The following is a 23,177-nucleotide window of genomic DNA, read 5'->3' as shown; positions in this document are numbered from 1 at the left end:
CGATGTTAAATGTATATTAAATCCTACCTAAACATAGTAAAATGTGTGGAAATAATAGCACGGATTCAGTTTTCCGAGATATAAACCATTCTTCTGTTTACAGTGCAATGTTTGAGTAGTTTTGAACAGAATTACGCAACTGGAGAAAACAGCTAAATTCTGCGTAAAGTTAAGTCAAATCTGCTATTTGGAAATGTTTTATATTTGACTGTTACTCTATAAATTACTTATGACATTTATTGAGAGCGTATAAAGAATATAGAGAAATGCATACGTCTAGTGGAAAGCCTATTTCACAATGAACCGACGTTTATAGTAACAGACAGCACGATTCTGAAAGTCACTTATCATTCTGAACTAACAATGACCTTTGTAGTGACAATTAAACACTTTCCACACTAAATCACTATTGACGTTCATAAACGTTTCACAAAAGTGTGGCAACAGAACCTATTGTTAGCTAGTTAATCTATTAAATTCCTATAAGGTTCTTATTTATCCGTTTTAAGTTGACAATTTCCTCTAACCCCAACGTCTGAAACCTACGAAATTCAACTGTGAAGGCAAAATGTAACGTTGTATCATAGCGAATGGTTAACAGAGTGCTGCCTCCATTAAAGCATTAACCACATTTAAATTTTAAGTTATAGTTCACAGAAAAATGTCAGGAATAATCGTATGAAAATATCCGAAACTATTTCGACAGTTGTACAAGGCTTATATGAACCTCCTCCTATTTGATATATCCACTGTAGTAAGCTCTACAGTCAGAAGTATCTAGATATCCCTCAAAATGGACATGGATACAGTTCTGGTTTGTCAGCAAGTGTCCTCTTACGAAAGATGCCTTCGCTGTATCGGACAGCGACCAGCAGAAAGATTACGAGTCTCTTGAGATGGCTGTTAACATGAGATCACAGGGCATACTCGACCGTAGAGAAGTCTACTCGAAAGAGCAATAGCCTTTAAGCCCGAGAATACTACACTGGTTAGATGTTTCACAGAGGAACAGCTGGGAATGAGGTTTCCTTTAAATAGGAAATTCTCTCCTCTTCACACCAACTATAATCATTTAAAGTCTTCGAGTTGAAATAAGCCTCTAGGGAACGACGCAGGGGAACACTTGCTGCTAGCAACGCACACTTTGTGGCAATCCTGAGCCTTTAAATGGTCAACGAGAATCTGTATTCAGACTCTCGAGTCGTTGCTAGAAGTTTTAAGAGCGTCCAAACCGTAGAAAGTGACGAGAAGTGTTTCAGACATGTTGTACACTGGCTCCCAGGCTAAGAAATTATTTTAAAGCAGGTTCAATTTGAAACGTCGAATGAGCTACTGACAGTGTAGTTAAATTATACGGAAATAAACAGAGAAATACATACATTGTAGGTACATTTGTTCGGTAGTAACAGTGATTAATCTTTGATGAATCCAGATACTGTGTACGTTCGCAGTGCTTATACGGCAACTTCTCTGACACCTCAACTTGGCGTGTAGTCTAAACGACTGTTTGAAGGCGTAATATACTACTAAACAAGCACAAATGAAAGGTTAGAAAAACTTGCGAACGAAATATTTATTTTACTCAGTTTAAAACGTACCGAGTTTTACCTCCGTTACATGTACTACATATAAAGATGGCCCCATTAGCCGGAGGCATGATTTCTACCAAGGATGTGTTTCTCTATTTCCTCCTACTTTAAATAAGTAACAACTTATGTGTACTTACGTTTATGAGATTTAATACTAAATTTAACAGTTTCACTAAAACATATTTCGTCACAATAATTTTTGATATTTTAAAATTATACCTTCAAATTATAATTCCACTACGACCGAAAATAATGTGTTACAGTTTTCTGATCTCTGCACTTACCTTCAGATTTTCTGCAGCCCCCCCTCAATTTAAAAATTCAGAACGTCTTTATCCTCACAAATAGAATTTCATATAGTTTTTTCTACACAAATTTACTTTCATACTAGACTGAGTGCAGCTTATGAGAACGTTTAAACCTAACCAGAAATGAGAAATTCGAAAATTTCGTAACGAGTTTCTTCTAAAATATTATTAAAGGTTATCAAATAAATCAGGAAGAAATTGGGTGGGTCATGTAGTATTCACAGGTAAGATGAGATAAGGATACAAATCTTTAGTCTGAAACTTTGTACAATCAGACGCGTAAGAACACAGAAATAAACGTTTCAGTCACGCAAAAGGCGAGATGTACCTTGACTAACCGAGCACCTATTACATTCTCAAGAAAATTCTGCTTCACGAAGCTAAAAGTCTGGCTAGTGTTGTTCCTTTATCGGTAATATGGCTTTACAACTTTGTGCCTGTCTAGGAGGCACTACGATTTGAGGCAGGGGAGGTTTATTATATGTTATCTCGCTAAGATCACTCAACTTCCAACATTACGGGTGTCTGGGGATTCTGACTCGGTTTAACGCGGCTACAGCGTGAAACTGACATTCACCTCAATCGAGTTACGGATGCGTTAAGCTTCATCTCCATTTCCGCATACGGCGTCCGAAGTACTGCTTAAACACACGAAATTACTTTGACCTCACTCAGACAAAACTTAGTTCCTCTCACCCACAGCTGCCTTCGGGATAACTAGCTTAAATTTTCATACATACTTAGTCATGCCTAGGTTAATGGGCAGTGAGTGCTCCTAACACTTCATTTGCCTGATCATAACTACCCATCATAATAATCCCACTACTTAATGCAGTTGGCACTCCTGCTTCCTATTCGGAAGGTCAATAGTTCAAATCTCCGCCCCAAGACCGGCTACTCTCACTCGCGCACCTCGTAGTTTTCCTCAGCCCCTCCAGGAAAACGTCGGTATAGTACCTCAAAATAGGCCACGATAGCTCCCTTCCATATCCTTTCCTATTCACCGTTCGTTAATCAAGCACCATTTTCCTACGATTAATTTTAATATTATCCTTCCGTCTAAATTTTGGTCTTCCGAGTGGTCTCTTTACTTCAGACTTTGCAAACCAAAATGTTGTACGCATTTCTCACCAGATCATTTGCCGCCATTCAGTCTGAGCTACTGAAATAATTGTTAAATAAACAATACATAAACAAGTAAATACACAAGTAAATATAACGCGACCACACGTCATGACGTATTTTATAAAATTCTCTTCTATTCGTGAGGCCTCCGATGCGATTATGGGCCGCGGTCACCAGCTACCACGGCTCAGAGTTCTTGGCAATCGGTTGTAAAGTATTTCAAAACTACCTACGATCATATACATGGACACTCTTCAGAATTTACATTTACAAATTCCCAATCACCATTACAATTAGCAAATTTATAAAGTATTTATTATTGAGAAACTAAGTCACGTTTTATCTGAAGAAGATTTATCGACTTCCTAAGATATACGTCATCGAAATTATGCCGATTTAAAAATTATAAATTTGGATTGACGTAGAAGGAAATATTTTTGCCTTCTTCAGGTAGTCTACTATTCTAACGTGTCTCGCATGAGAAAACCCACGACAAAAGTTAAAAGACACAACACAAACGCTAACTACTCAATTGTCACGTTCTGTAATACAAAGAACAGTTGTTAATTTAACTAAGAATAAATATACAACGCTACTACAGTTGTGTAAAGCGTCTTTAAATAAACAAATAACACAAACAAGGAAAGTTTACGTCGTCACAACACAATTTATATTCCTTCGTTTACAATGAGAGTACAGCGCATCGTAGGCCTCGCCTCGAACTGAATACAGCGGTTTAAATGTTGTTTAACCATGTATAATGGTTACTTACCATTCAGAACGTGGACTTTCACGACGGCACCTTCCGCGTTGGATGGTCTGCAAGAATACCTCCCTGAATCAGACGCCACAGCGTCTTGTATGAGCAGGTAGCTCGTGGTAACTTCGCCTTTCTCCGTAATAACAGTTACGCCGCCACGACTTGAGTCATAGTTGATGACCTTACAAAAGACAAAACGGTATATTAATGTTATCATGTTGGTGGCCATGGACCAAGAAACAATACGTCATTGTTTCTACCCACTGCTCACTGAAAATTGGTGTGTCAGTAGACTATTGTCAATTATAATCTTTTCTAAAAGTCAGACGTAAACTGTAATAGCAGTAACTCTTCTTAGTAGTGGTTCATAGGTCACTCTGAAGTTTCTCAGACTAGGCGTATGTAGGATGATAAGAGTACCTTGAAGGAGGTCATAACAATAATAGGTTTCAACCTAATAGCTCGAAGACGACTTTATGTCTTCTCCTCGTCACACTACTCTCACTGGCCAGCAACCATCGTCTGGTACTTAATTCTTCTCCTAATCCCAGACCTGAAGATGGAAGCAACATTTTCAACCGAAACATTGGCATAAAGCCAAATTCTAAATAGCTAAACAACCCAGAAAAGGGTAATGTATTTTTCATATTCGATACTGTAAAATCTCTGCAGTTGGAATAATGTCGTTAAAAAACAAACTTAACTAACGAACTGAGTTTCCTTATCGTGCCAATAAGACCCACCAGTGTGTGTATTGGCCGTAATTGTTGTCTTTCGCCTTCAGACAGTCTGTTAGACTACACGCTTGGTTCACGTGTCGAAGAAGTTGCCGCATGAGCACGGCGAACCCGTAGAGTCTTTCGATAAGGACCAATCACTATTTCTCGTCAACAATTTCACCTGACTGGTCCTTTCGAATACAAAGCTTGAGTGCCAACCATTATGCCACACCTTCCTTCAGATGTATTTTCGAGGTGTGTGTCAGTCTGTCTGTCGACCTATATACTGATTCAACTACGGATACCAATATTACATATTATCAACTGACTTTCAATTGAACTAATCAAGAAATTCCCCAACTCCTAATGTATTCAAAGATTAATTATGCACTCAAAATAACTTGCCACTGGTAATTACCCTAAAATAATACCAAGATAAATGTCATCACTAAATTATTATAGAGGTCAGTGGGATAGAACTGTGCAAAATATAAGAGAAAACATTTCGTAAGCAGTCCAAAATGGAGAATCTCTTTACGTATTTACAGAAATTATGCCTGATTCTACGTTTTAAACGTATGGCTATAAAAGAAAACAGACCTATCTCCATAAAATATTTACAAATAATTATCTCAGCACACTAGCCTCCACTGCACACTGATATAACGTATGTCCTACTTATGCAATGGCTGACGTAACCACGTAAAATTAGTGGATCGAATTTCGAGGAAAACTCTGAGCAGGGCTTCGGGATTTTTGTATTCGTAATTCCACATAAATCCTGGCAAGTTTTATAAAATTCATATTCTGCGAAGCATTTACGTACATAGCGGAGATTAGTTTGTATAAGACAAATTACATTCAAAAATGTAATGCAGAAGACTTATGAGTGTCATACATGATATAAATGAGCTTTTCCTACACACATGTACTTATTTAAATTTCAAGTGACAAAGCAAAATACAAGGAATTAGTATCACTGAACAATGCACATGCTCAAATTAAACTTACTTAAAAATACTAAAATAAATCAATTTAATACAGTTTGCAAGAATAACACATTTGTGTAGCACACGAATCATTGATCAGAGTTTATAGCAGACTTCTTTGTACTACTACACGTAACTGCTGACTGACGATTTATTCTAAGGTACTAGTTCTGACACTTTTAACCAATAATGAAACTGACTGTACTCAAAACGTTTATACGCAAATACGTTTTTACACTTTAATAATACACTCCGCTACAAATCACATGTACAATTATAATTGGTTTAGAGAACGACATTATGAAGGCAAACGTCTGTATAGATGTAGTTTCTGCAGTCCATATTCTCATTATGAAGACACATACTGAGGTTCCTTCACCGATGTAAGCAACTGTACGCTCTCGCTAAATGTATAGGTTAAAGGCTAAAGAACATGTTTCAAAGTATGATGAAGTGGTGGGGATAATATGGTATTAAGAGCCAAAAGCAAATCTGAATGTGTAATCACTGTGTGTAATTAAATTGGTGAAGGCAATTTTGCAGGATTATGTATACAGTGAAAACTGGTAGTTAAAGAACCTCTTTTGGCTTCTGGTTCAAGGGCTTTTTGGTAAAATCTGAATCCGCCCAGCTTCTGGCTGCTAGAAACTTAAACTACACTGGCAAGAAATATTCTCGTAAAGAAACTCGAGCCCTCAAATAAAGTCTCTGATAATATTTGAACAGTAACATTTAAATTCTTGTGCTGGTAGGTCTAAAACCGTAGTGAAACTCAGCGAACACATATTTAAAAGTAAGCTGTTGATCTGAGTTGCAATTTTCCTTTCTTTGTTACTTTGTTCCTGCTATTTTTCTTGAAATATTTTTAAGTTTTCTCATTACAAAGCTGAGCGAGACGATGCTTCTAGTTTAAAGAGCTTTGGCAAAAAATAATACGAAGGCAAAATTACATTAAGAATATCTACCAGAATTTGCACGAACATAATGCACTGGACCATGAAAACTTCGAACTCAAGACAGCCTACGTTTTGTAATAAATTCGAACGTAATATATATTATAGGCCTATATATATATTTATAAAAATGCACAAATCACTTATTCAAAAAGGATTTGTGGAAACTGTTTTAATCAGAAAGTAAATCGAAAAATATTCAGACGATAATCAAAGCAGCCCTGCAAAGACATAAACGAAATTCGTAAGCTTTGAGATACTTACTAGACGAGTTTAAAGGTAACTTCCCCTGCGATGATGCACCATGTTATCATAAGGATAAAAGAGATAATGTTTTCCTTGAAGACGGTTTCTTGATACGAGAATGTGTCTGTTTATTATACATTTAGTTCGGTTCTTTTCCCTTCTTTCTTAATGTAGGCTACATATTTATAAGTGCTTGTCTATTACGGGTTCTTTACTGTTGGTACATTCATTAAGGAATTAAATTATTACAAATCATAGTACTAAACATAATGGGTGTGTAAGTATGCATACACGCACGAACACAGTGATTAAGGTAGGAGAATTATCGTAAAATACGTAAGATTTTTTTACCTGAAATCATTTCTGGATTTTTAGAAATAGACACATAAGCGTGTTTCCTGCATTGTATAAACATTAATAACGCAAGCCAATCTATGTTGAACGATGTTAAAAAAACAGTGTACGGTATGTTAAAATAATTACAGGCAAAACCGCAAATATGTGTTATTTTCAGTCAGGTGAGTTTACATTCGCACATAAAAATCTGATGTTTCAATCTGTGGAATTTTATTGGCGGATGTTTCGAATTTATGGAATACTACTGTGTTTGACACCCACAAAATTAATTACAAAAATTCTGTGGATGTGTAAGCCAGCTCTCAAAAAATTCTCTTCCTTATTAAGCAAATCACAAGGGAAAATAAAATAAGGGCATAATTGTGTACCGTGTTTTTATTCTATTATTAAATTACGCGCTCATTTCCCCTTATTGAAATCAGTATTTGTGATACAGAATGCCCATTGGTCCCACTGGATTTCTACCCTGCCTTCTGGGATTTAGCGCAGTGTAGACTGGTAGAAGTTTACCGACGTTTCAGGGGTTATTTCTGCCTCCATTCGAGTGAAGTACGTAAAAAATGAACAAACAGCTCTTCGTATATTTAATTAAGTTATTAAAAATATAAAACTGTATATAAGATACTGAACTTGTGGATTACTGCCATCATGAAGGCGATAAGATGGCCCGCACGGGGAGATGTTAGTGTGCACGTACGAGCAGTTTCGACAATTCAGAGACCTGGACGATCCATTTTGCTCCAGAATTTCCCCGCTCGTTTGTTTATCGCCTCTTCTGTGTGGAACTAGCTGGTAATTTAGGCCACGTTACATCACATGTTATGTTAGCTATTTCCACCGAAAGTCGCGACCGAGTAATATTTTTTCGTATCTGGGAGGTCTAGGGTTAAAATCCTGACCCTGAGACAGTGTACACTGACTGACGTATTCGTAGACTTCCTCAATCATTGCACACAAATAATCATGACCGCATTATTATCAACAATCCTTAACATTATTATTCATTAATCATATTATCATTCGACGATATATAGTCTGAGCCACTGAAAATGTTAAAAAAGCCACTGATAAGTAAATATTTATGTACATTATTACAACTAACACAGCTACTGTAGTAACGAAATTTCTGACAATTGTTACGAATTAATCTGTTACCATCACGAAGGGACTATGTTGAGAATTATGATCCTCCAATCAAAGAAAACACATAAAAAATTTGTAGTAATTTTACTTCTCGCATTCAGCAGGCCAATGGGGGTGCCAAAATGAAAGATTAGACAGTAAGTGGGATAGGCACTGTCATCTCGTACTGTCACGACTTGGAAGCGAATATTTATCGCTTTTGAAGTTCGCATCGTAGCATGATGTCCTGCTGAGAGCGCACCAAGATTTACTGGCACGAAATGTATGACGCAGTACAGGGGTAGCAGAAGTTTTTTTTAATGTAACGCACCCAAAAGAATATAATTTCAGTATAATTTTTTAATTACCTCCAACAACTTCGTAGTTGTAACACGTAATAATAGACGAAATTCTGCAAAGAATATCACCTAATTAACAAACGTCATGGAACACAGCTAGAATAGTCATTCAGACAAACAAAAGATTAAAGCCTTTCATGGTAAAAGAAGATTCTTTATCATATTTACAATACCCTATGTTCTAATGTTTAGATAAATAAAGCCAATTCTCAGTGACACCCTATTTCTTTACGATATATTTTAATATTTTATTCTCATTTATTCGTAGGAATATAAACCTTTCAATCTGGCTTTTTAATTGAAATTCTGTATAAATGTATAACGCATACCATGCGTAATTCATGACCATATCATTTAATTATCTTTGATTTTATCACCCAAAAAATATTAACAGAATGGTACAAATTCTGAACTTACACATTTCATAATTTTTCCAGCCCCCCCCCTATTGGTCTCACCCCCATAGATTTTTAAAATAACGCGATACAGAAAACAAAATCTGACGCTTCTAGAATAGAAGTTTCCAAATGCATTATTTACTTTCTTAAATACAAGGTTTATTTCGTAAGAAGGCCCATTTTGGTCACCTATGACATTAGTATGTCCGAAGAAAATTTATTCGCATTACGACTTATCTTCATGTGATTCTAATGTCCGCCCTCCAGTCCAAATTTGTCCGAGGGCAGACATGAACACGCATATTTCTTCTGTTAAACATGACAAGTCGCTCAGTACTGCATTAGTACGCTTAACACCCACGTGCACCCGACGTATAATGGTTCCACGAACGTCTGTGTGCTAAGGAACAGTATTTATAGTCACAGTCGACCAATCAGAAAGCCGTCAGCCTTTCAGGATGCATTAAGCATATCACGGGGCACAGAAATAGAACGCGCGTATATCACACAGGGTTTCTATCGATTATCTTAGGGTTTGTGATGATGTCTGATTCATCGAAGCGAATACTATATTGTCCGTTGCCTGAGGAATGTTTCGTGTAGTTATGCGCAGTATTCAGCCTATAAAGTGACTGAATATAACGTAGAAATGCAACCAGAAAAACAGGAATAACAACATCGGAAGTAAAATGTATAGTACGTTTAAAATAATGATAAATAATTACGTTAATGATCAAATAGAACGCCTTAATCACTTTGAATGTTAGCTGCTGTAAAAAAAAGACAAGGTTTTAAATAATAAATTGAAAAAAATCATGAATATTAATATAAAAAAGTGAGAAACACATAAACAATTTTATAAATTTACAATCAAACTGGCAGTAGTGACGTTAAAAATATAAATAAATACAAAGAGTCATAAATATCCCATAAGACCTAAAATCACATAACAGCAAATATTCACCAAGAAACCAAGTAAACAACCAAAATTTTTATCGTAATAAAAACATCAAATATCAAATTTTGTCACGAAAATTTTTACTTTAAAGACCATTTTTGAGACCCAGATTTAAACTACAGAATATCATCATCATAAATACAACAGAGTATGAAAATACTTGAGAAGGACTGAACTGGCTCAGAAAGGATTTTTTGAGTAAGCAAAACACTATCGTATTAAAAAGAAGTACGTAATTTATTGATTAGCTGAGGAAGTCTGAAATTTTAAAGATACGTGCCATATCGCGGAATACAGTGTTCTGTAACATCATACCACCTTTACATTACGAAATGTTTAGTTTTTTACAGTAGCACAGTATCAAAACGTATACATGACTTGAAATTTTCGAAATATCTACAGAATTATCCCGAAGGAAAATCTGTAATGCAAATACGTCGCTAGTACACACTCATTCGGAACAGGACTGCCGTCAAAATTGTTCTTTTTACGTTTATATGTTATAAAATATGCTCCGTAAGCAGTCTGGCTATGGTACGGGCCGAGTATGAAAGAGAGGAAAAAGAATATCAGGATCGCGTGTGTTTATTCTGTCCCTAAGGGATCTGGTGGCCATTTCAAAAATAAATGTTCCTCTTGGGAACGGTGGCGGGATTCTTTGCCAATCGGTGGAAAAGCGGACGAAAACAGGATGGGTTGCCCCTAAATTTTATGCAACAAGAAATACAAATATCAAAACTGGGGCAGAACGAAACGTATCACAAATTATCACACTAAAATAAATTTAAAAGAAGGCACTGGACATCATTATGACCACAGAGGAACCTTAAATTATAAATAACTTTTCCTCTGTTCGCTGTCAAGATTCAACTTTTCCAGGACCAAATCACACACTAGATCTGTATCGATGTATTTCCATGTCGATTAGGAGTTTAAAAAAAAGATGGGAGAACCTGTTGTGGCAAAACAATGAATATTACACTTAATAACCCCTGGTTTCGAGATATATTTGGAAGAGGTAAGTTAAAGGTGGAATAATTTACAGCAAATTTAGTAAAAATAAACGCCCAGTAATATACATTATAACATAAGAAGCAATACATAAACTACGCCTTTCGTAAGCAAGAATGTTGTTGTTTAGCAAGGGACGATGTCTTGCGCGTGCGCAGAACTCGCCCTTAGTTAGCTGTTGGATTGGTTGCGATACTCAAGGCTAAGCTAATAACAAACTGTGTAAGGCCACAGAGAACTACATCACGTGTTATGCGTACATCTTCATGATGATACCAGAAGATGTAGGCTGGCGGTTCTGTGCTGTCCTTGATTGTGCACGTGAGGTTAATGGTACTGCCCCTGTCCACGTGCAAGTCAGGGCCGCCCAAAATCGTAGCAGTTGGCACTGTAACAACAGATTAAACAAAGTCAGGCAGAAGAATTGCCTGTGTAATACGACCGACAGATAGATGCAATATTACGAAGGAAGAGGCGAAGAGAGAGATCAAAAGAAACAGAATAACAATTAGAAACGAAAGAAAATATAGGAACAAGGCGATAAAGAGAAAGAGAATCGAGACTCGAAACTAAAATAAACAAACAAATCAGAAAACATGGAAGGAATAAGGCAAAGAACTAATTTGCAAGGTTTTTCATAAAATTTTGGCCAACGATATTTCTTGTAAGACGTATTAAGCAGTTACGACAAAATAATACAAAATAAAGCAATGAAGAAACAAATTATAGATTTAAAAAAAAATTCTGAAATAATTATTTTGGGTAAGATTACATCGTTCACTGATAAATTATTAAAATGTTCGGGTCGTTTATCACAAAATATATTTTTACTGTAATATAAATATACCGATTGAGAAATGAAGTAGGAGCCAGATAATGACCATACAGTAAAGAAACATGTTGCCAACGTATTGTTACTAACTCAGAGGCCTAAAGTAACATGTGTATTATTTATTTGTTTATAAACAGTGACTATATTATTTAAAATACACTAATCGGGTTTAGGAAAATAAGTACTGCAAAAATCATAATATTATTAACAATTTCAATATTCTAAAAGGTTTAACGAACCAAATTATTCTATTTAAACACGTCCCTTCGTTTAAGATCTTGTCTAAATCAGCAGTCAGATTACCATATATCAATGAACCATAAAAGGTTTAGTGGTTAAAGGTTAAGATTTAAAAATGAACACATATTTTGTTATAGGAAAGAACATAAGTTCGAGATAAGAAAATAAAGAAACAACAATTTTCAATCCGTCATGTAAGCAAAGCAGGTTTTCAGTTTAAAGCACAACTATGCAACTCTTGAGGACATCGTGGAATATTCAAAAGGAGGTTGGCTTTCAGTTTGTTGAATCTAGTATGATTCATAACTTGAATATAAGCGAAAAGAGGCAGGTTTGTAGCGCGTGTGGTGGAGTGCTAAGGCGGGGAGAATAAAATCATGATGCAGTCATGAAATTCGGTCGGAGTTTTCATACAAAGCACACTTTCATTCCACTGAAGGCAATTTGAAATTCATTGGTGAAGCAAAACTTTAGTCGACATATTCACGCGAAAAAAGTCTCATGCCACGACTAGATCTTCACAAAGTCGCAAGTTCCTTCATGTAATTCAAAACGCATTTAAAAGTAAAGCAATGTATTCTACCTGTTTACCCTCTCCTAAGACACAGATTTCAGCCTCAAACACGACACAGTGAATCAGGAACATTAAAACACTTTATCTTGTAGTCTTCCACTTTACCTTCAATTATCAATGGTGTTCTTTAATGCCCAAGAAATTAGTTATCATATGTGACGTCACTAGGAAGTACATAACGAAAATCAAGGTATTTCTGTTTTAATAGAAATTACTGTAAAATGCATACTTAATTACAAAAATATACAAAAAGTTTTAATAACATTCCCCGTTAATGCATTTACATATTAGTAGAGGCTTAATATTTTGTTAAGTGTATCTCGTTTTTTAACAATCTCAACCTTTATGACATTGTTCTGAGTTTTGGCGCCGTGTAGACTCGCCAGTACACGGAAACGTTTCGGAGAAAATTACTAAATCCCTTAAAATCATAAATCATCATCCTCACCTCAAAACTGCAAATCTAACAATTACAAACTTATTTAAGACTCCTTATTGATAATAATATATAAAAATTACCGAGACTTTAGGAAAGTTTGCAACGTAAATATAACCCCATCAGAAGGACAGTCATTACGCGTTAATATCAGAGATGTTACGCTGAGTTTCTGTAGAACTTCATAATTTTCATTTATATTTATTTACATGGCCGATAGTTTCGCCTGGTACAGATATATTTCTAATTCACTTCCCTTATTTATAATTGAAGGGCTTACTACTGCATTATCGTGTTCGTCTGTGTGTCTAAACGAATAGATAAACTATAGTAAACATTGGTATGAACGTCATTCATTGAACTACTATGAAATACTAATTTTGTTACTATGAAAACTTCTGAGGTGACGTGAGACGTCAGTGACACTTAATATGGGATCTTGAAAGTTTCGTAGAAATAGATATTTAAAAAATATTATTTTTTGTGTAACATATTAAGATACAAATAGATCTAAATCAATTCAATAACTCGAATCCTACCTCAAGTAACATACAAAGAGTCTGTACTAAACAGATAAATTGGTTATAATGTTACGGAAATAACTGGTGTTCATTAAGAAAATCATACGAAACCCACAAATACAATGTCTGGAAAAAATTCAGAATCACCAAATGTTAAAACCGGGCGTACATTTGCGCACTGAAGCATTAACTCCTTTAAAATCGAAGCTCGTCTGCATGATATTTAAAAATTCATTCCCTACCTCAAAGTAAACACAGCATTTGCCTATTAAAAATTAATAGGTTAATGCTGTTTGGGGAAATAATCGGTGTTTATTCTGAGATCATAAGCAACTACATACACACTGTATGGGCATAATGAAGAGTTATACATTGTTAAAGCAGCAGATACATAGAGAAACCACCAGGCTCTATATGATTAATAGAGAGACGTGACTCATGGTTATAAAGCCGAAGACATTTGCAACATTTCCACCAGTCACAGGCCGCAAATTTACCAAGCTGAGACGAAATAACACATCTGTATGGGATTTTCACAAAGCGGTTATTATATTACTGGTAATATAACACGCCATGTTAGTAGTTCGTTAGTTTTAGAAGTAAAACAAGCCAAAATAAAGAAATATAAACCTTTTCTTTCAATTTGTCTAATGGTACCACTGTGGGACTGTTGAGATTGGTACCAGTCATCATTAAACATCCATCGAGGCTTTTTTGTAGGAATTTCTAGAAGAAAAACATTAGTACAGTATTAAACAGAAACATACCTATTATCGAAACGTTACGAGACTATAAGGATTATAATGTTTATGATACTATTACCATAAAGCGAACTTGAACTACTATTGCTTTAACTGTCACATCGTAAATAAATGATCAATGGTTTCTTTAATTAAAAAATGTTACAAATTCAAAAGCTGAAGAGCATATAATGAGATGAAAAGACGATAATGACAAGGAGTTAATGATTTTTATAAGCAAGCCGTGGCCTATTTTAAGATGGGTCAACTATTCCGGCATCACGCTGTAGATATTAATGGAAACTATAAAATACGTCTACAGTATCCGATAACATAGACGACATTGAAACCAGTTAATTTATCGAATATAATTCCTTTCAAAAATAGTGCGGGGAAGTTATTTCTAAATCGATTGAATTGCGCCGAACTGATAAAAGACGGGGTATATTTTACCACACAAAAGATGTGAACTATACAGTTTCAGAAGTATACTACTTTACAAAAAAGATGAATATAACTGTCTTCTGGGATGTTTCGCATTGTGATCTGACATACGTTTAAGGACGTTTCATAGGTTCTTACTGCCTCCATCATCAGGGAGATGAAAATTATGCCTGATGTCATAGGCCAGTGCGGAAGTGACTATAAAGCGCCACTTGTATATCGTGTCAGTTATATTAATTTATTTAATACGACAATCTAAAAAGCCCTGAGACACAATACGACATTTAGAAGCAAGAAAGAGCTTTGTTAGTTACTGAATAATAATTAAAGCTGTAGTGTTAACATTGAAATTAGTTATCAAGAAGAAAAATTATACACCTCCTTTAATTTGATGAGCAATATCATCATATGACTGATGAGATTGGTAGAGTTCCTCATTTAATCTCCACTGTGGCTTTGACGTAGACGGCTCTAGAAAAAGAAACACAATGAAACAAAATAAAATATTAAATATAAAGAAACAGAACTGAACATGTGCCACTCTTCCTTTTTACTCACTAAAAATGAATCTGGTTTCTATTAAGCTGGCAGACTTCCCAGAGTTTGAACACACTTAAGTGCTGTTTCTAACAATTAGGTTCAGATTTCAGTGTTTTTTGTAGTTTTGATTCTTCCTATTTCATCAGGAAAAATATTAAACTCAGGTACTGGAACACTTGAAACTATTGTGCCTCCTTTCTGCTCTCGTACTTCGTGTATTTTTCCGTATCTGTTTTTACTCCGAACTCAATTCTCATGCACCAACTTCTGACTGCAAAAAACAGTAACGTTAAAAACTACATGATACGTCGCGTACTTTTATTCGCAATTATAATTTCAGAAGCATCAAATATCAAAGTGACTATTAATTCATCGCGTTTCAGTACAAACAGAGCACACTTACAATATAAAGGGGCATGGCGAGGTTAATTTCTTTTTCTGAAGAGATTATTTCCAATAACAGCGTTAAAATCTACAGTAACTTGGATTTGAGATTCTATCAATGGCTTGTCTGAAAGATTCGAACCCAATAAAGAGGGATTACAAGATAGTAAAAAAACTGAAACAAATCATTAGTTCTGAATTGGTCGTACGCAACAAAATTGTTTTATTTCATAACGTGCGTGCCCTGCGATTTGAGATACAAAGTTTCGTAACCCTTAAAAATTAAAATTTTTTTTATAGGGGTTGTCTCTTAGCTTGGGGGTGTGGCTTAAATCTTCCCCCGTATAAAATTTGCATAATCCAAAATACTATACAGGGACCACTTGGATGAATGAAAAATAAAATAAAATTAGTTTTTCACAGAAGTACGTTTACAGGATGTGGAATGTAGTTTTATGTCTCAGAACAGGGACCGGTGGCGGGCTCTTGTGACAACGATAATAAACCTCAGGGTCCTGTGAAAGATGGGGTATTTACTGAATAGTTCAGAGAAATATTAGTTTCTGTTCCATCGAGTTAGTTAACACAGTTAGAACCAACATCCTTTATATTACATAGTTCAGGGTGGAACAAATGTGGGATTATCTATAAACTAAATCTGCAAAGTGAATATAAAGGTACTTTATTTTATTTATGTAGAAATTATTTTGTAAATTGAATGACCATTGTATGTACAAAGTGAAAAAAATAAATAAAAGTGCGTTGTGTGAAAGTTACGTTCCTCTTTTTCAGTCTAAATTCTTTGATCCACCAGCAGCGATCCCCTGTTTGAAGGTCACACCGTAAACCTGTTTCTGAAATTCTCAAATGTGTACCAACATTACGGCTGAATGAACCCTTTACCTGAGAGAGAAGTGAATTTCCATTATCTGACAATGTCTGAAGGTTCATGAAAAGGCTTGTACTCGGGCACTGTTGCTTACTTATATTTTTTGGGCTCGTTCACAACAAAGTTAAAAAAATCTCCTATTAAGCTCACCATGTCTGTCCGATTGTAACGTAGAGATAACAGCTCAACGAATGTTCATAACATTTTAAGTTGGCGAGTCAAACTAAAAATATTTAGGTTAAAATATGGCAAATAAAAAAGACATTTTATATGAAAACGGATACACATTTATGCGCTCACAAACCTCATACATCTTTTCTATCCCAACTGTAATATTAGAAATACATAAAAATATCGAATCGGTCGCCCTAATGGAGACATTAAGCACCTCTGAAACGTCCGTAAAGTTTTACAAGACTAAACGGCGTAATGTCATATTAAAATGTAAATCATTTTACTAAAAACAGTTTTATCCCCCCATTTTCTCCTAGATTTTTCAAGTGACCACTTTCTAAGATAGTTGCGTCCTTGTACTTGCCCTGATTTAACCACCATAACAACAAGTTCATTTGTTTCATCTATAAATGTTACTTACCTCCTGCAAGATTCTGTTTTACCTCTCCAAGATAAAATTCCCCTATTTATTGTTGCATTGGTTACTTAACAACGCTTTGCCAACTACGCAGTTTTATATAACCCAATAAAATGGAAATATGAGGTTAAAATTTTAAAAAAGGCGGCCGTAAACATTTTCAAAGATTACGAGTATTGAAATGAAGAGACTGAGAAAAACCAGGAAATAATTCAAACTGTGGTAATCTCAGCTGAATGAAACCTTTTAGTAAACATACAATTTAGTATCGTTAAGGGAGGTTACTTGATTATTAATTTAGTAATTTTTAAAATGTTATTTCTAGTGTGAAATAGATTCCAATGTTAAACTACTTTAATTATAAAGTAACAATTTTAATTACCTTAGACAAATACACACAACAATTGACGTGCGTAACATATTATATTTTTATTTACATTAATTTTCAACGTGAAAGAACAATAATTAAACTGCGTATGTCAGTTTCTGTAAATAAATGAACTTAACATTTACACTCGTATGAAAATATTTTATATTGCCGCCATGACTTGAGTGCAGATGTGAGTAACCACCACATCAAAATACTTTGGGTCCAAAATGTCACGCATCTTCAAGTTTAAAAGATAATATTTTGTAGCTGTGATATGGAAATTTCAATTTTCAGAAAAAAAGCGCTTTCTAGTTTAATCTGAGTGAGAGATAAAGTGTTTGTTTATACAGTTATAAATAGGATCTCTGATTATATTTAATAATTTTACTCCGTACCGAAAAAAAAATTCACAGTGACAAAGATCAGTTTGTCAACGCTGTTTGAGGAAAAAATTTCAGTTCACCCACAGAAATGTACGAAATATAAAAAAATTCAGGCTTACAGGTTACATGAAGGTGGTACAGATATATACCACTAAACTACAAACGATTAAGTGTAGTTTATATTTAGTACAATTTTGCAGGTACCATTATTGTTTGCTTTCGATATATCGTTACGGTTCGAGTGATCGCAGTAGGAACCAGACGCTCTGTTTCAAATAATGACCCCCTTGCATTTCTAATTACATGTCACCGTTATTAATAACCTTTCATACGCAGTTGACTTGTTATTCAAGGGTATAAGACCATCGTTACCCGCTTGACATCTTCTCTCAGTACGAGCTAACGAGAGTTTTTACTCTGGATCGATTCCCTTTGTGTTCATTTTAACATGATCCTATCGACACTGTTATCATCACTTTCGAGAGAGAGAGAGAGAAAAAATGGAAGACCTGTCAATAAGCATGACTTTGCGACGCAAGTGTAAAAAGCCGAAATGAATTCAACTTTAAGTAAGTAATTTTTCATATTTTCAATAAAAATTTCGTTATTTATCAATTTACTTAAGTTTCAAGTGTCTGAAGTCAAGCAGATACCTTAAAGAACATTAATTAAACTTTTCATCCAATAGACAATATAATGGCATAAGCAGAAAAGAAAATTATAAACGTAATAAACACCACGTATGACAAACGTATTTAATGTCTCCGGGACTGGATATTCATGCAAGTAAAATTAAACATCAGTATCAAGCGATTTTAATATAAATTCTTAACACAGCCTTACAATTTGATGCTTAAATTAAATTAGGCCAATGTGAAGGATCAATGAACATGTTTACAGTTAATTATGGAACGATTTCTCAACCCTTACCATGTTATATATATATATATATATATATATATATATATAAAATTTTCTGACATAATCAGTAAAATTAAATAAGTCCCGTCATAACTTGACATTTTAAGATAACTTACTGCACTTTCATAAAAAATTAATTTACAAGTTACCATGAACGCATAAAAAAATATTTTAATAAGATAATTGTTGAAAGGATTAAAAAAAATCAAATTAGCTTTCACCTTAAGCCACTTTCTTTAGTTAAGAATGCATAATTTGCTGGCAGTCCACATAATACAAATCTGACTTGACGTCATGCTGATAATTAATCATGGCATGTGCGTCATCGTATCCTGTATCCAGTCAGATACTATTAACCTGAAGTAGCTACTGGGTGACAAATATCTCGTCAAAACAATTTCAAACCTTGCTACGTCACTTCCTGATCGCATCTGATACGTGGCACTACGTGCAATTGTGTTGAAGCGCTTGGTCACTTTGCTACCATATTTGTTTGCTATATGCAAATTACGTAATGCCATACTACACGTTAGTAAGCAAGAACGTCATCGAGGGATGTTGATTTACGTATATAGCCATTTCTAGAACACTTCGATAATGACGCATCCGTCATGGATGATGTAATGAAAAGGCTATTCTGAAACGGTTGTGTTATCGAAAGTTGCACAGTGTAATCTGGCAGACAATGACCGACGTTTCGGAGCAGGTTACAAGCTCCATCATCAAGGTCACAAATAAGATATGGAAATATCGTGGTATAGGAATAGATTGAAAAGGACCTTGATCCTTGATCTGGGATAAATATCTTGTGCGTGAACGGGATGTATAGCTGGGTAATGACGTCACCAAGGAGGATTCACCTCCTGCAGGTAAACATTTCTTACAAAACCGTCAAGTGAAAAAATTCGTGTCAATTTTGATCATAAGCCCGACGTTTCAGAGGCCTTCCGTCTCCGCCATCAGGGAATTATGTAATCAAGTTAACTATAGCAACATGGTAAACATATTAAGACTAGCTCAAATAAGTGTTTGTGCTTTGATGTAGAGCGGTAGTTAACATTTCCGAATCCGAATGAAAACTGAAATTTGTCGATAATTTATCCAGTGTAAGATTTAATGAAAACTTTAATTAAATTTCACGTATACGGACATACAGACAACTAAGAGGGTGGAAGAAGCGATATTAATAACCGTTTCTCAGGGTTACGAAGGGATTTACAGGCGAAAAAATCTAAAAAAATTACATGAAAGTAATGTCTAATGCACGCCATTAATTGACAGCCATACTTCGTTTCATTAGGAGAAGATGAAGGTAGGGATAAAGAGAGAGGGGAGAATGTGGTGGTAATGGACTAGTTAAAAGAGAAGTGGGACGAGGAGGGAATACAGAGTGGGAATCAATTAACGAGCACAGATTGCTTGCCGGGTGGATTTCGACACCTCCCTTACTTTACCTCGTTTCTTCCTGCGTACAGCAGCTACCAGTCGGCTAACAGTCGTGTTGTGAGGCGCGGATCCACGAAGGTACAGGAGGCTCTGACACGGTCGTCAGGAAATTGGATTTTAGCGTGCGTTTAGCATATCGTCTGTGAGAAAGGAAGCCGCCACTTAGTTCACGCATTCTCGTGTACAGCTACAGGGGTGACTGGCTTCGTGAGGGGTGTACGGTTAGCCCTCAATCCATTTCCATGATGGAATAGCGGCTGACGTAAAAAATCTTCAATTCCAGATACTTTACCCTATCCTCAAAATAAATTACTGTCGCTCCAATGTTTAAGAACGAATCCGTATAAAACACATTTGTACTGAGCTGAAAATAAAATTAACAAGGAAACAATTCTTAAAAGCCCACCTGTATGTTAATAAATCTGATTATAATATAGTGCATTGTTTTTGCATTTGAACGAAGTTCAATGAGGATTCCCCAGGTATTATTAGAATGATAAATCGTGGAGGCAGAAATGGTGAATTAAGGCACGTCTGTAGAAGACCAGACAAGGGTTTTGTCAGATAACTTGAAAGAAAGAGGGCATATGCAAAATCTTAGCATAGATGGAATACTAATAAAATAGATTGTAAAGAAATGTGGAGGGAGGTTTTGGATTGAGTACATCTTGTTCATTAAATGTACCAGTGGTCGACTCCTACGAACGCGGTAATAAACCCTATAGTTCCATAAAAGGCGAGAGCTGGGTCAGTACTTTGAAGGATTACATAATTGAATTATGTATTTGTATTCTCTAAAACGAATTTTCGTTTATTACTCTTAATAAATTTGTCTTCCTCTAACGTAGTCAAATATTTTAGGAGTTAATGTCGCTGTAAAACACGCGACTGGAGTCTAATGAACTTGTCGCTTATATTCATTAGTATGAGTTGGGTAAGATCCACGCGTGGCGGATATTTTTAGTTCACAGATAATGTTTCTATACGTCAATTATCTGCTCCCTTCGCCTGTCATTCTGAGTTCCAACTTCCTTCAACCTCCATATTTTTGGGCCCACCGGGTGTATAGGCTTACTTCTTAGAACTACTCTTTATGTGCGGTTGATTCTGTGTTCAAATTCAGGTAGAAAAACAAGTTAGCCTGACTAATGGTTATGATAATTTTCATCAGTCAGTCTAAGAAGTATGGGACAATGCCACCATCGGATGTTGCATGTGGCCATATTGTCAGTTTTTCAACAACAGATATATATATTTAAATGAAATAAATAAATAATAATTCCAAATACGAAAACACTTAATTACAGAATGAACTGTTTCAGATATATTAACTCCGAAGTAGACTACACCTTCTTTATCTACTACCCTCGCCACCCCTCTCATCCCGTTGTTTTATAAATTTAAGGAACGTAAAAGGCACAGATTCGTCCCGACTACTACACTATCGCTGACTTCGGCTTTATAATTTGTGACACCACGTGGCTCTGTACGTGGTTACCAACGATTCGGGGTTACGTATCACCTCTAACTTCAGGGTTGAAGTGTACCTAAACCCTGAATATGAAAACAGCACTTTACTCCGAAACGATGCTACCAACATACACGACGTCACAATACCATAATCAAAATGTTCACCGTAGTGATGAAATAAACCCCAGAATTAAGCTCTTGTTTAGTCGCGACGAGAAAACGAGTCCTTCAAACAGAACTTTAAGTTTACTTAAAAGGTAGAGGATTTCGGAACAGGGTCACGTCACCTTCCTAATCCTTTCTTGTCTGAGGTTAACGACCTGCCTTGAAGATATATGCTCATTCTTAGACGGCAACATTTCCGCAAATTGCATTTCTCCGTGACATATTCGACATTCGAACAGATTGCACTCTGCCTCAGAGATTGAATAAGACGAATGAACCTGTTAAGGCCCTGTGATATCGTTTTGAGACGAGTGTTATGTCCTACACGGTTGAATGAAGGCAGGAGACAAACAAAACTTAACCTGAATATTCTTTTACATTTATTCGTGTTTTATTTCCAAATTTTGCACTAAGACAGTGGTCTGTGGTTATGATTCTAAATTTTATTCGGCGAAATCCGTCGGTTATTAACACAGGCTACCTAGTGGTTCGCGAATTAATGTCAAAATAAACGCTCCGTTCTTCAGAATCGTATTATGATAACTACCAGTGAAAGTTAATATAAATCAGATTGATAAAGAGAAAAAGAAATTGCATTGTACTGTAACTCATAATAAGAAAGTATTTTAATTGTAAGTGAGTTAAACAAAAATTAAATTAACATTATAGTTTTATTGATGCCGGTAGCTGAAAATTAAAACAGTCGATTAAAATGAGCCAGACGAGTTGAAATTAAACTAAATCAGAACTGTTACGAAAATGTCCAAATTGCATGGGCTTTTCGAATAAAATTATAATCAATAAAAATTAAAGAATAAAGTGTACACCATGAAAAATACAAATAAGAAAAGGAAGCAGATTAGCGTATCACATAAAGGCTTAATTTATGAAGAACATGAAGTAGGCTTATAATACAGTGCAAGTTTTCCCCGATTTAAAATAATTGATTGCGTTCTGGGGAAAAGCATAAACCGAAAAATTTGCTGTAAAGTGTTTCTTAAGAGAGCACAACAAATACTTTCAGTGGTAGGCATAATACTCTTTATTAGCGTAACATTACTGCAATAAATTCGAAAACCAATTCGTAAACGTTTCGATCGTCGCATTAACTCGTCAAAATATATTGAAACTTCTCTCAGGAAAAACGAAGGCTGCACAGAGAAGCTCGTCGTGGTTGAGATAGACAAAAAAATAATCTTTTTTGAATATATTACACAGACTCCGAGGGTATCGGGTATAGTATCTTCATCTGCACAGGTATCCGGATTGAGTCACAGCGAAACAAACGGACTGAAACGAAACTCATATATGCGGTAACGTAGCGCGCAAATGTATA

At 35.4% G+C, this 23,177-nt stretch overlaps 1 protein-coding gene across 11 annotated transcripts in view; it reads right to left on the bottom strand.

Moving 5' to 3' along the window:
- The window catches only part of LOC110829846 (zwei Ig domain protein zig-8), a 520,441-nt gene that overhangs the window by 6,000 nt on the left and 491,264 nt on the right, over nt 1-23,177 (bottom strand). For 8 of the 11 annotated variants that reach the window (XR_015533924.1, XM_087344188.1, XM_087344183.1 and 5 more), the window contains 4 exons: nt 15,060-15,152; nt 14,128-14,223; nt 11,155-11,282; nt 3,795-3,963 (listed from right to left, as the gene is read on the bottom strand). Coding sequence is in view for 10 of the 11 variants with exons in the window: in XM_087344188.1 (XP_087200314.1) it covers nt 3,795-3,963; nt 11,155-11,282; nt 14,128-14,223; nt 15,060-15,152 (486 nt within the window). In the remaining variant the exon portion in view is untranslated. The remainder of the gene's footprint in view (nt 1-3,794; nt 3,964-11,154; nt 11,283-14,127; nt 14,224-15,059; nt 15,153-23,177) is intronic. The other 3 variants (XM_087344187.1, XM_087344186.1, XM_087344190.1) reach the window with 3 other exon arrangements.

Source organism: Zootermopsis nevadensis, unplaced genomic scaffold (genome assembly GCF_977971745.1).
Source record: "Zootermopsis nevadensis isolate Lab colony 2312 unplaced genomic scaffold, Znev_1.0 Znev_ptg000007l, whole genome shotgun sequence".
NCBI classification, from domain to species: domain Eukaryota; kingdom Metazoa; phylum Arthropoda; class Insecta; order Blattodea; family Termopsidae; genus Zootermopsis; species Zootermopsis nevadensis.
Note: the sequence above shows the minus strand (reverse complement) of the source record. Positions and strands in the feature narration are given on the sequence as shown.